Source organism: Carassius auratus, unplaced genomic scaffold (assembly GCF_003368295.1).
Source record: "Carassius auratus strain Wakin unplaced genomic scaffold, ASM336829v1 scaf_tig00214077, whole genome shotgun sequence".
Classification (NCBI taxonomy): domain Eukaryota; kingdom Metazoa; phylum Chordata; class Actinopteri; order Cypriniformes; family Cyprinidae; genus Carassius; species Carassius auratus.
Window position 1 is genome coordinate 680,007 of NW_020527513.1, and position 14,286 is coordinate 694,292.

At 39.1% G+C, this 14,286-nt stretch overlaps 1 protein-coding gene across 6 annotated transcripts in view; it reads left to right on the top strand.

Annotated features, from left to right (window-relative positions):
• Positions 1 to 14,286, top strand: part of LOC113091123 (probable phospholipid-transporting ATPase IA) — a 112,327-nt gene that overhangs the window by 20,717 nt on the left and 77,324 nt on the right. For all 6 annotated transcript variants that reach the window (XM_026256558.1, XM_026256560.1, XM_026256562.1 and 3 more), the window contains exons 3-6: positions 6,254 to 6,353; positions 8,537 to 8,635; positions 13,329 to 13,374; positions 13,771 to 13,811. In XM_026256558.1, the coding sequence (XP_026112343.1) occupies positions 6,254 to 6,353; positions 8,537 to 8,635; positions 13,329 to 13,374; positions 13,771 to 13,811 (286 nt within the window). The remainder of the gene's footprint in view (positions 1 to 6,253; positions 6,354 to 8,536; positions 8,636 to 13,328; positions 13,375 to 13,770; positions 13,812 to 14,286) is intronic.

The following is a 14,286-nucleotide window of genomic DNA, read 5'->3' on the forward strand; positions in this document are numbered from 1 at the left end:
ATGAGCTTATGATAGCATTTATAATTAAACCACAGTAGCCATAAATTTACAGTTGTCTGAGACGTCATGAAATGTTCTTTAGCATCACAAACCATATAAAATGTAGTCAGGGTTCTGCTATGCTTTAGCATGGTTTCCAGAGATCTGGAGCTGATTCGGGGTGGCTCGGTGGTTTGTGACTGTTGTCTCGCGGCGTGCTGTCTTTTAAGGGGCCGTTCACATATCACATCTATTGCGCGCTCAAGTTCGTTATTTCCAAATGTAGGCACGCGCGATAAGCGCGCTCATAATGGAAGCGAGCTCGCAACGCGCTCGTTTTTTCAAGGTGCGTCCGCACCGCATAGAGTTAAAAACATCTCAACTTTTCAGAATGCCGCAAGTGCAAGAATATCAGACCTGAACCAGGAAGTTGGTCACCAGATCACACGGTAACCATTTAAACCATAACACCGGAGAGCGCCAAGATGTTTTCCTCTGAGGTGCTCGCGCATCGAAGTTGTGCTGCCGTGGTTCACCATATCGGTTTTACAAAGGGAACAAAGGGCCATTTTATTTGTCCTGTGTTTAAAGTATTCACATACTTTTGATAACAATGGTCTCTGTTTTTGTGATAGAATGCAACTTTCTCCATTCCCAGTATGCCATTACGCGAGATGTAAACAAACAGTGTGACGCTTCGACGCATTTCACGCACGTCGACGTATTTTTGTAGTCGACGTAATCGATGACGTCGACGCGTTGTTGCAGCTCTACTCATGATTAATACTTTTATTTAGCAAGAGTGCAATGAATTGATTTATTTATTATGAACTTTACAGAATTACAAAAAAAATTAATCGGTTTCAAATACATGCTGTTCTTTTGATTAGTTTTTTTTTCTTTTCTTTTTATTATCATTTAAAGAATCCTGAAAAAATAATGTATCATGGTTTTCATTAAAATATTAAGCAGCATAACTATTTTTAACATGTTTCTTGTGCTTCAAATCAGCATAATAGAATGATTTCTGAAAAATCATGTGAATGTAAGACACTGACACTGGTGTTATGGCTGCTGATTCGGCTTTGCCTTCACAACAATAAATTGCATCCTAAAATATATTTAAATGGAGAACAGTTATTTTGAATTGTAATATTATTTCACAGTTTTGCTGTTTTATCAAATAAATGCAGCCTTGGTGTGCATAAGACACTTCTTTTTAAAAGCATTTAAAAAATCTTACGGTCCTCAAACTTTTCAAACTGTAGCTCAGGCAGCAATTCAGATGGATTCAGAACAGAACTCATGTCTAAAGTCACAAAAACAAAAGTGAAACTGTTAAAACACAAATCTGTTGAGCAGACTGTACTGCATGAATAGATGAAAATGGTTTTGAAAAAGTGTTGCTGTGTTCCAGTTGCCACAAAGTCTCACTGTGTCCAAGTTACACGTGGACTCATAGTGATGTATGGCAGGCAGAGAGAAGGTGTTAATATACAGTTAATATCTGATATCTGCTCAATCACACTCTGAATTACCTTTAAGGAGGATTTTTGTGTAATTATTTACTCAACCTAAAAAGATCAGGGAACTGAACTGATTTTAACCGACACACATTTTAGTATTGTTTGTGAATTGAATCTGATGTGATTCTTGGTGGTTTTTCTTCCACCCTGCAGTGAGAGAGCATTCATCCAGGTGTCATGTCACTCAGACTGCAGATCTTCAGTACTGAAACCCAAAAGCATCTATTTGATAGTTCCATCTAGTGATCATAACCGCCACTGCAGTCTGACAGGAGCATAATTACTCACTAATAATGCCGTCCTCTGATTAATTCAGGGAGGAACAACATGCTGTCTCAAGTCTGGACTGTGCTTTTAGTTTAATGTTTGCATTCCTACAGTCTGAGAGTCTGGGAGTGCTTGCTTTTATATGTTTATATTTTAAGACGTGAACTGCCATGAGAAAAAAACAGGCTTTAGCTGTAATGGGTTTCAGTCACGTTCAAAAATCGATTTATTTAGTTTTGTATGAGAATTCCCCACTCGTTTTGCTACTCTATAGATATCTGTATGTAAATGGGATAACCTCCACATACTGCCTTAGTTGACATTTGTCATTTATCAGGTCATGCCATTATGGTTAATACCGACTGCAACTGTGAACACCTATTTCTCTGTAGCCTTGCTTCTGGAATATTAAATGTATTAAAATACAGTAAAAACACAGTAAAAACAGTAAAAAATACAGTAAAAACAGCAGTACATTTCTGAAATATTATTACAATTCAAAATAACCCCCACTGTTATTAACTCTACATTTAATTTTGAAAGGATTTTTTTTCTGTTGTGTTATGTAAACATCAGTTGTACTGTATGTTCATGTGCTTGTGGTTGTGCCATTAAGCTGCCAAAACAGGTCACCAACATTGACTGTAGTTTTCATAAGTGACCATGATTTGTGTCATGCATGATAAATAATGTCTATATGGTACATTTAACTTCTTTATTGCCAAATACTATATAATGGAGTGTTTTGAGAGCTGTGTGTGTTAGATTAAGGTCCTTCCTATTGCCTGACCTTCTTTTTAATGTTTTGTTCCTCCAAAATATTCCTTTTTTTTAAATGACTGTAGTCGATCTGCTAATACCCATCCTGTGCACTCACTGAGCACTCTCTTCTCCCTATCGTTACTAGACACGCCCCTTACTGCTGATTGGCAGCGAGTACGTTTCAGGACTCAGTCCAACACTGAAAGCATCAAAGTGTTTTTCAAATATTGATTAGTACACCTTTAATATACATAGTCCATTGTGTTGCTGAAATGAACGGTAGGTCAACTTCAAGTTGTTACCCTCAGTAGATCTTTCCTATCAGAGATGATACCGAACTACCCATAGCATTGCCGTTGTACTGTACAATCAGAACTAGCAAACCAGTCTACAAGGAAGAGGGATCACTTGAACAAAATACTGACATTTGCTTTATCTGAACAAACCCAACATTGCAGAGTTGGGAATAGTGCGCATGCTAAGTTAAAATAAATTACACAAATTTACACCTGAGGCAAACAAATATTATTAACATATCCTAACACCAAAAAAACAAAAAAAAGCATGTTTGCTCTTCACACTGTGTGCCTTCGGAAGACAAAACAGCTGTTGATGCATTTGTAAATATTCCACCACCAACAATGCCACAACCGTCTCTCCATTAAAATTATTAACAGTACGTGGCTGAACCCTGAGGTTCATTTTGATGAGCATTTACACTAGTCACCCCAGTGACTGACTGCCTGATGAGCCAGCGTCCCGAAGCCCTCGTGTGCGATACATGTTTGTTTAAAAGCATGATGACTCTAAGTAGTGCTAAACGAGTGGAGCGTGTGGGTTAAGCAGCCAGCTGAGGTCTAGAAGCAGACCTAGATCTGGTTTCTGGGGTCGTGTAGAGGAAATGGAAGGAGAGACGCAGGTCAGCTCTCTCTGCACCGCCATGAGAAAGCACATCATGTGGTGTTTGCAACATCCATCAAAATACTTATTATTCTTGTTAAATGAGCTTTACATTACCAACCATGTTAAATAAAGAAATTTCTAAAGAAATATAATGATTCATTTTATAAATGTAACTATAGCTCTAAAACTGGAAAACTTGAATGGTGCTTAATGGTCCAAAACTTAGTAAAACTCTGTACCATTGCTATGCAGTTGCTAAGGTGTTTTGAGTGGATGCTTGCATGTTACTATGAAGGTAGAATGTTATTTGTGATTGCTGCTAGTGGTTGTTTTTTTATTATTATTATATTTGTCCCCGAGATATTTTTTTTTTGTACCCATTTTATTGTAGATTTAGGAAAAAGGTCAAAATATGTGTGCTAGATAAGTATGAGGCCAGATGGAGATGTCATATTTCACTCTTACTCGCAACGTGGAAATGCATTTCTTTATCTGAAGAACCGTAAGAGCAGCTGCTAGCTGCAGTTAGCTACCTCACGCTCCTACACTGAACAAAAGCTGAAAACTAGTCAAGCAAAAGTGGAGAAAAGTGAGAACGACAGGCTCCTGACAGAACTTTCTGTGCTGATAATTGCTGTGCTACTGTGTGCCGTGGTTTGATAAGGATCTCTGTGAAGACTGGATCAGTGAAACATCGAGACAGTGAGAGGACTCGTATCACTTTCCATGTTAAAACCTTCACAGATTGTCTCAGTCTCTCCAGGGTGGTGCATTGTATTGCACATATTGTAGTTTATTTTACTTTAACATGAGTCATTAGTCATTAAAGGAGCATTGTGTAGGTTCTGAAATTTCTAACCGTTAGAGGAACTGCAGCCAGTCTCATGCTCGTTCTCAGTGTGCACGCTCGTACGAGCATGACCACATCAACCAGGGTTGCCGCAGGAACCACTGACGCCGGTCGCTCTCTCTTTTTGCCACACTAGATACGTTTTTTGTTTTTGTTTTTTTACTTACGAGGAGTGTCCGTGGGTGTCTGAATTGTTCTGCCGGAGGCTGGTCGCTCCTTTCCATCCACAGAGTCCATCTGAAAACACTATTGCCGCTGCTTACTATAATGGCTGGCGTGCCATACGGTTGTAAGCCCAAGTAGACGAGAACGCGCGTGACGTCACATTTAGTGAATTTTCGCGCCAATTCGGTCCCGACTCCTCCACACACAATTGAGCCTACAGGCTGATAGAGGCAGCTGTGGTGGACAGTCGAGGTGACATTCTTTTTTTTACATCATGGTTGGCTCATACATGTACAAATTAAAACTCTATCTTAAAGATTTTTTTCAGTAAAAACCTCCACATAGCTCCTTTAATGATTTTTTTGAATGTATTCTGATTAAAAAGCTTTTTTGATAGCTGTGAATATTGTATTGGTATATTTATTATATAATATTATAATTAGTGGTGGGCCGTTATCGCCGTTAACGTCCTGCGTTAACGCGAGACTCTTATCGGGCGATAAAAAAAAATATCGCCGTTAATCTATTCTCAAAGTTGTGTTGGGAGCTGGGTCTATACTAAGCAAGCTATGATGACTTTCACCTTGATATTTTATATAACCGACTGGCTGAGGCCAGCCTAAAAAGATAATCAGGACAGTTGACAGGCCACTGCTGCGCATCGTCACGAAAGCTTATCTTTTTCACGTCTTTTTAAGCCTTAGCCTTATTTTTGCTCTTGTGCCGACAAATACATACATAAAAGTATGCTCGAAAAAACTGTCAGTTATTTCTTAAGTGAAAGTAAACAGTTGAGGAAAAAATGGTATGTGTATTATATTGGATGCGTTCATCGTCTCTTAAAGTGACCGCGCCTAATTTAGCGACTGGCTGCTGTAATGTTAATCCAAAAAAAAATGAAAATCACTTACTGCTCTTGACTGAATTGCTTAGTTTTAACTGTCAAACCAAAAATTATTCAGACACCAGATATATTTTTTGATAGATATATATATATCTGTACCTTGACACCTTTAAACTTGAAAAAAACTTAAACATTGTGTAAATAGTTTACAGCTTTTTCAAGCACTTTGTGGTGCATTTTGGAAACAGGAGATTAGCCCCTTTTCTTATGCACCATCTAGCTTGATAAACCCCTTCTCAAATACTTACTGTTTGTCAATTTTATTTGGGTAACACACATATTCTGAATGCCGTCGGCAGAATTCGAATGAGCCATTTTAATCTAGATTAATCTATTCTGATATAAATGTTTTTTGTTTTTTTTGGTTGGCTGTTCTTTTGGTAAGTGGGTGGATAAAGAGGCAGGTGGGACGTTTATCTCAGTCTGAAGTGGCCTCGCTGTCTTTGGCCTAATGTGAGCGTAAATCAGTCGGCAGTCTTGAGAGATGGAGGCTCTGGCAAGCTCCTACCGTAGTTCACTCAAACTCAGAGCTCTTTGCAGCCCAGTCTCTCTCTCTTCCTGAAACATAGCTGTTCTTTATGGTCATTAACTGCCTCTCTCCATCACTCACTCTGTGCATTTGTGCTTGAGTCTCAGGCTGGCACTGAGCCTGACACTGGGGCTTTGAACTGAATGTGGCAAGAGAGAGGAAGTTTGATTCATGCTGGTGATCATGGTTATGCTTCCTGGTTCTCAATATCACTTTTTATTATAGTGACCAACTAACATTTGAAAACTTAGAAACAAATGGATGATAAACTTAGTCAGACCAGTTTGCAGATGATGTCAGGTGGATTTATATTGTGGTCATTCTTGATGTAACCACATTTCTGACTTCTGGTCCTCTTTTCTCTGCAGCACTGCAAAGTACAATTTCCTCACCTTCCTGCCTCGGTTCCTGTACTCTCAGTTCAGAAGAGCAGCAAATTCCTTTTTCTTGTTCATCGCACTTCTGCAGGTAAGACGTTAGTGTCTTCAGTGTCAGTGTCTAACCTTCCTCCCCCAGGGCAGGAATACTGATGACAAGCTAAAGAGATTAGGACTGTCAGCTCTCACGGTCACAGATAAACATCTGTCTGCGGATTCCCTGAACCTCGATACCAGGTTTCTTAAGTAGATAGGACTGATAGCAGAGTAGGGTGGAATCAAACTCAGACAAGTCATTCAAACCAAGTGTGAAAACCTCAGTATTACATAAGTATGAAAACACAAACGATACTTTGTTCCACAAGGTCAGCATATTCCCTCTTTGAGTACTGAAGTTTCAAATGTTTTGAGTCTTTTGAAATAATTTAATACTTCTTATTCTTAAAGGATGCATTAAATTAATCAAATGTGGTGGTGAACATGTATCCGTTTCCCCAAAAAATGTTAAGCAGCACAACGGTTTTCAGCATTAATAATAATAATAAGAAATGTTTTTTGAGCAGCAAATCCGCATATTAGATTGATTTCTGAAGGATCATGTGACACTGAAGACTGGTGTTATGGTTGTTAAAAATTCAGCTTTGCCATTACAGAAATAAATTACATTTAGAAAAAAAATTGTTAAAATAGTAGTCAATTCAAATAAATAAAAATATTCTGCAATATTTCAATTTTTACTGTTTATGATCAAATAAATGCTGCCTTTTGTGAGCATAAGAAGCTTCTTCAAAAAACATTTAAAAAATCTTATTGACCCCAAACTTTTGAACAGTTGTGAACTGTTTATATTGCTTTTGAACCTTAAACAGATTTTGGTTGCACTGCTTCTGTGTAATTACCAGACGCTGCCGTCACCAAGGGTTTCCGATGTTATAAACATGCTGTTCTTTTAGAGACAGAAGGTACAATTACTCCACCACCGAGCAACCCGGCGTGACCCTGTGGATGCACCGCACATTCAATTAGCGCCTCTGTTTTAATGTAGCTCAATCGATGACTGGGAGAAAGGTAGATGAAGAGAAACTGTGTTACAGGAGAGTAGAACAGAGAGAGTAAAGTGGCTTCGACGCACAGGTTCTGTGTATCTTCATTACACCACCGTCAATGAGGTGACCTAGAAATGCACAGTCATGTTGTGAACGAGAAAAACGGGAGGGTTGGGTTTGCTAAGGCATCAAGGGGGCCAAGGTGACCATCTGATTTTTATATCACTTCCATCACACTAACAGAGTGCTGCCTCTGGATATGATGTCATAGTGAACAAGACGTTTTGATGCTGACAGCCAGGTTCCTCTGATCGACTGCTCTGGTTTTCTATGCCACTGTGGTTTGGTTGTGAGCATACTCTCCTGTTTAAGTGAAACGTAACACAGAAGGGAAAGTGTTGGCATCAGGTTAAAAGGAATCCGTTTCGGGTTTCCTATTGTATGTCTTTGCATTGTTGGCCTCTGTCTGAACCTGTCACAGCTCTGACACTTTATCTGATGGGGCACGTTCCAAAGACGAGCCACTTCATGATATTATGTAAGCTCTGTGAGTTTTGCCAGAATCAGGAGAGAAATTTTAGAAGTTTAATCAAGTAGTAGTGGTGTGAATTTCTCATCTTTTTCGCCAGCACTGGCTATTCGTTCTGTACTAGACTCACTGAGACTTGTCATGGCACTTTTATACTGTTGTTGTTCTCTTGTTGACCTGACTGCTTCTATTGTTCTCATTTGGAAGTCGCTTTGGATAAAATATTAAATGTAAATGTGAATTACATATAAGCTTGAGGGCCCTTTCGCTACCTGGAGCGGCACCTAACCAGCCTGAACCAGTTTGGAAATTTATGCTAGTCTAAGCTGATCTCTTCAGCACAGTAGACAGATATGTCACATGGCGACTTCTAAACATCCATCAGAGTCACTGCTGCTGACTTTCTGATGGTTATTGCCATTCCCTTAGGTTGCTTTCTTGACCTCCTGGTGATAAATCCTAACACCACCAGGGATCTAGACCTTCAGGCTGTGTTATGATTGCTTGGAAACAAAACGAAAGCAGTTTATCAACCCCCCTGAGTGTTTTTCATGAGGTCATATGTTTAAATGCTCTGCTGGACTTTTAATTAATTTGTATTTTTATTCATGCCCTTTAGATGACAAGATTTGTGTAACGTTTGGATGTTCTTGGTTTGATGTTGCTCTTCTGTTATTTTTCTATATTTTTTCTCTTCAGCAAATCCCTGATGTGTCACCGACAGGGCGGTGGACAACGCTGGTGCCGTTACTCTTCATCCTATTGGTGGCAGCAGTGAAGGAGGTTATAGAAGACCTGGTGAGAGCATTCATTTCTATATGTGATCTGTTCTAGTAGCTTACAGAGTAAATAAGTGTTGCATGGTATATCGTGCTAAAGAGGTATTGCAAAACCCTGATTCCGCATTTTACTAGTACTGGTACTTTAAGAATGTATTTTATATAGAGCCGTATTTTCTGAGCAGGACCGTGTGCATGCAGCGTTCTGCTTTCATTCCCTGCATGAACACTGGCCGTGCCAAACTTTATATATCTGTGCAACACAGGACTGCTAAAAACGTAAGCAGTTTAAAAGTGGATAAGAAACATGCATGAATGAGCAAAAGCAAACTTGATTTAAAAAAAATTAGTTAAGTACAATAAACCTTGAAAAAGAGCTTGTGCGGTACTCGCGCCTCTGTCAGACAGCATGCAATCACGAATTCAGATCTTTCACGAGTTAATGCCATTCAGAGGTTTTAGCTTTTTAGCTTCTGCTAACTGGTATGTGCGTACATGTAAGAGTGACGTTACATCGGATGATGTAGGTGAGAAAAAGTAAGTCTCACGAGAACCAAGTTTTATTTACAGGAGCAATGGAAGCAAAGTTAGCTTTGTTCAGTAGTAGTTTCAAGATATTTTAGTCCGTTATCGTATCGCAGTCATGATTTTTGTATCGTGACAACACTATAGAGTTAAATGCATGTGAACTTTGTGCAGATCACTCGCATTTTTCAGTTAACTCTTTTATCATTGGCAGTTGGGATGGTTTTTAATGAGTGATTAATGAGAGAGAACTCTCTTGCAGTGCATTCGTGTTTGCTGTAGGTTTTATCCTCTCTTGCCCTTCACAGCTGTTATATTATCTGAGTCAGTTTTTAGACTGCGTTCACGTTTACCTCTTTTACTCTTCCTGATAATTCAATCTCACTCTCTGGTGATCGTGTACACGGCAGAATGCATCTCACTCCCATTAGCCGACACTCTTTTTCCTGACCTGAATCTCATCTTATTTGCCATGTAAATGAATTCCAAGACCTTTTTACATAGAAATTTACATAGAGGAGTGAACAGTGAGATAAAACCGCCAGCCCAAATGGATCCACCATAGTGCTGTGACCCTGAAATCAGAGCCTGATCTCTCGGCTCCCTCTGGACAGCCATCCGATCACATCACACTGGATGCTGTGGTCAGAATGACCGGCTCAGCACTTTATATGGGTTTCTGATGTGTTATTCAGGTCTGAAAGGCAAGTCTAGCCCTGGATGTGAAGGTCATATGTATAAACTCGCGTCTCTACGGTCATACTGTGAGTGGAGGCTTTTTTTTTCCCTTCAAGTAAAAACCAACTCAAATTTTAGAGGCGTCCCATGAGGTGAGAGAAAGGCTTCTCTTGTTACTCAGTGTTAGCTTTTCTTTGTTAGACTTTGATGGCTTGTTTTTGTATTTAAAGGAAGTTCACCAGAAAATGAGCTAATTTAATTAATTTACTCACGCTCATGTTGTTTCAAACCTGAATTACTGGCTTTCAAACACAAAGCAGATATTTTGCTGAATGTTCACACTACTTTTTTCTTTTTTTTTCCATTTAACTGATGTATCAAAAAACACAAATCGGTCGACCACTAGTGTGTGTGTGTGTGTGTGTGTGTGTAAGTTTCAAAAGAAGCCAGCAGGCTCAGTATAATCCATAACTCGTCATAATCCAGCACCCAACAAAGACAGAGTCTAACAAAGAGGTGATGTGCCAGTGCTCTCCACATATTGGCCTGCTTATCAGCTGCACCCCACTGTATTCCACTAATCCATCTGGGATTTGGTGCTGCATCTTACCACAAATCCAAACAACTGTCTCCTCTTACCTTTGGGGCCGTTTTGTACTGTTAAATATCATCCTTCCTCTTGCTCCCATGTTCACTGCAGGCAAGCCATCGTTTAGATTAGATGCGTAATCAAATCATTACTTCCCTCCACAGAGCCTGATCTCTGCTTTATGTTGAGGTGAAGGAAAAAGGAAGGAGATAGGAGAGAGTGAGGAGAAAGAGAGATTTGGATGATAAATGGGATCTGAGAGCGGTCTAACTTTTTCTTTCTCCTGCAGAGGTCATGTGACATGGGCCGCTCAATAAGGTCTCCAGTAATATGAATGTGTCTGTTTGTCATATTTAATGTTATTTTAATCCAATATCAATTTGAGAGAAATGGGAGGAGGAAAAAGACTATATAGAAAGGCTGGAGAGATGCAACCTCCATGTTATGGGAGCCTGCAGTTATTTTTGTTTTTTTATGAAAGTGAAAGTGACGTGACATTCAGCCAAGTATGGTGACCCATACTCAGAATTCATGCTCTGCATTTAACCCATCCAAGGTGCACACACACAGAGCAGTGAACACACACACACACACTGTGAACACACACCCGGAGCAGTGGGCAGCCATTTATGCTGCGACGCCCGGGGAGCAGTTGGGGGTTCGATGCCTTGCTCAAGGACACCTAAGTCATGGTATTGAAGGTGGAGAGAGAACTGTACATGCACTCCCCCCACCTATAATTCCTGCTGGCCCGAGACTCGACCTCACAACCCTTTGATTGGGAGTCCAACTCTCTATTAGGCCACGACTTCCCATTATGATGCAAAGTTTATAGGCAATATTTTTTATAAATTGTGTATATTTAAACATTACATTTGGACATAGTCAGTAGCAACATTACATAAAACTTCATTAGAGAACGTAAAAAAAAAAAAAAAGGGGAAGTCGTGGCTTAGTGGTTAGAGAGTTTGACTCCTAACCCTAAGGTTGTGGGTTTGAGTCTCAGGCCGTCAATACCACGACTGAGGTGCCCTTGAGCAAGGCACCAAACCCCCAACTGCTCCCCAGGCACTGCAGCATAAATGGCTGCCCCCTGCTCCGGGTGTGTGTTCACAGTGTGTGTGTGTGTATGTGTGTGTGTGTGTATGTGTGTGTGTTTACTAGGGGTGTAACGGTATGCAAAAATCACGGTTCGGTACGTACCTCGGTTTTAAAGTCACTGTTCGGTTCATTTTCGGTACAGTAAGGGAAAGAAATGCAAACATTAAACTGCAGGCTGTTTATTGCTATAAACTTTTTTTAACAATTTGTTTACACTTTTTTTAAAATACTTCTTAATAAAATATATATAAAATAAAAAAGGAATAAGAAATAAAATACAGCTGCAAAGTTCTCCACTAAATAAAATACTCTCAGTCTCAAACCAATATCATATAATAAAATATAATGAAAAATATAAATAAATAACTATGATTACAGTGCAGCATTACCAATCCCAGCTTGTAGGCCTGCTCATATTTAAAAAAATATATAACTTTTACAAAGTGTAAAGTGCAGCATCAGCAGTTTCAGTTTTTAGACCTGCTCAGATTTCGTTATTGTGTTGGACCGATTGGAAGCAAAGGTCTGTTTAAATGCTGACGGGAGCTGCGTTTGAATTACAATTGTTTTTTTTTCCTAGTTGTAGTGATGTTCACAGTCACGTGATGCCTTTTGAAAACCTTAGGCCGGTGACACACTGGCATATTGCACCTATCAAACATAGTCTATTTTGCCATCAATACTGTTGACGGTTTCCTTTATCAGTAGGTTTTATATTTATGCTCAACATGAAGTATAGATATTATTGTCGTTAAGACAAGATCCTGGTCTGTCGGCAGCCTGCCTCTATGTCACCTAAAGTAGCAGCAGCACGCCAGCGCCGCGTCAGGCACGATTCTGGTGTGTAAAGACACAGAAAATGCGAAGCAGCCATCACGCAAATGACACACAGCAGAAAGCCACGCTCACGCCACGCAGCCAGGGTGTCACCGGCCTTATTAGAATCAGCTGCAGGGCGGGATTTGCGCTGAACGCGGAGACTTCCGCCACTTAATATGTTCGTTTGCAAACACAAAAATGTACCTTTGTTCCGCACACAAAATATTGCATTCGGTCATTCGGTACACACGTGCACCGTACCGAAAGCCCCAGAGCACTAATTCTGAGTATGAGTCACCATACTTGGCTATATGTCACGTCACTTTGTCACTTTTCACTTTTTCATTTTGTCTGTAAACAAATAAACTGCTTTATTTTATACATATAATATGGATTTATTTAACTGGTGCTCATGGCACTCTTAGCATAGTATCATCATTTTAAGTTATTCAGGTTTCTCTCATGCTGTCTTATGAATGTCCATTGTGCCTAACAGCACATAAACCATTCGTCCCGGAAAAACAAAAGTGCTTTGAACATATTTTACTGTTAACCGGGAGGATAATTAGGCAACCAGAGAGCACTAGAGATGGGTTTAGATTTAGAGCTTTTAGAGGCTAATCAGTGTTTTCAGATCACTCTCACTCAAAATGGTTCTCGATAAGAGCAGATCAAACCGCTCTTGTAGTCTGGGACAGAGAAGAGTACTTCAATAGACAAACATCTGATTAAGCACAGTTTTATTGGTCATTAAACATGTAAAACATCACTCACATATATAAAGAAATTGTATTTTATTTACTAAAAGGATTTTTCTCTCTAATTATTTTGTGTGCATGCGGTATTTATATTTTTCTGATATTAATGTGTGCATATGTGTGTCAATATTCTTCTATAGTGCACATCTGAAAGAAAGTAATACAACCCATAAAATAAAGTACATCCATCTAATTAATTTGGCTCATTTGATTAATATTTTTATTTTTTTTATTTTTTTCAGAAACGTCACAATGCTGATAGTGTTGTTAACAAGAAAGAGACACAAGGTAAGATTTTTGTTTGTTCACTGTTTGTCTTTATAAAACCAATACATTTGTCTGATTAGATTTTCTTCCCTGATTTGGAGTATTTTTGTTGAAACAAAGATGAGGTGGGACTTAAATAACTCTCATGAATTTTGTCATTCAGCTTTTGGCTGTGATTTACTTGTTAGATGCTACCCTTCTAAATTAGATTTGCCAAAAAATTGGACACAGCCATAAGCACAGGATGAGTCAGCATTTAGTAATTAGTCACTTTCATAACTTTCTCTTTCAAGAAGCAGACAGTCAACTTTAAATGTGTGTATATATCTGCATTTTTATATCATGGGGTATTATTCTGTATTCTGTGGATTAGTCTATGGATCTTCTCTGTTACGGTGATCTTTCTCTCTCTTGTAGTGTTGAGGAACGGCGCTTGGGAGATTGTCCACTGGGAGAAGGTACTGCAGCAGATGCTGTTTCTCATACTTTGTGCAAGTTCCAGCATGAAAATAAGTTGACATACTCTTAGAAATGGAGTGAGAAATGAGTATGCATAAAAGATGCCCACTGGTGTTGCCCACTAGGTTTGGGTTGAAACAGATACTTTGGTGTTGTCTTAAGAGGGTACTTCCCTCGCAGCTCTTTTTCTTTTTTTGATTCCCGACTCAATCCTTTAGGTAAAGATAGAGTTGTTTACCAGGCCGCAGCTAACATGCAGTCTTCATAGAGATCTTAATAAAGCTTGACACAGAGCAGCTTTTCAATGTTTTAGTAGAGAGTAGCATTAATTACCCTGACAGAAACATACAGTCCATTATTATAAGGTGAAAGCAAAAGCAAATATTGTACAGTATGAATAATTAATTTTCAATACTTATAAATAGTATATCAACTCCTGCATATTTAAGTAGCTCATCACTTTGATTCAAAATA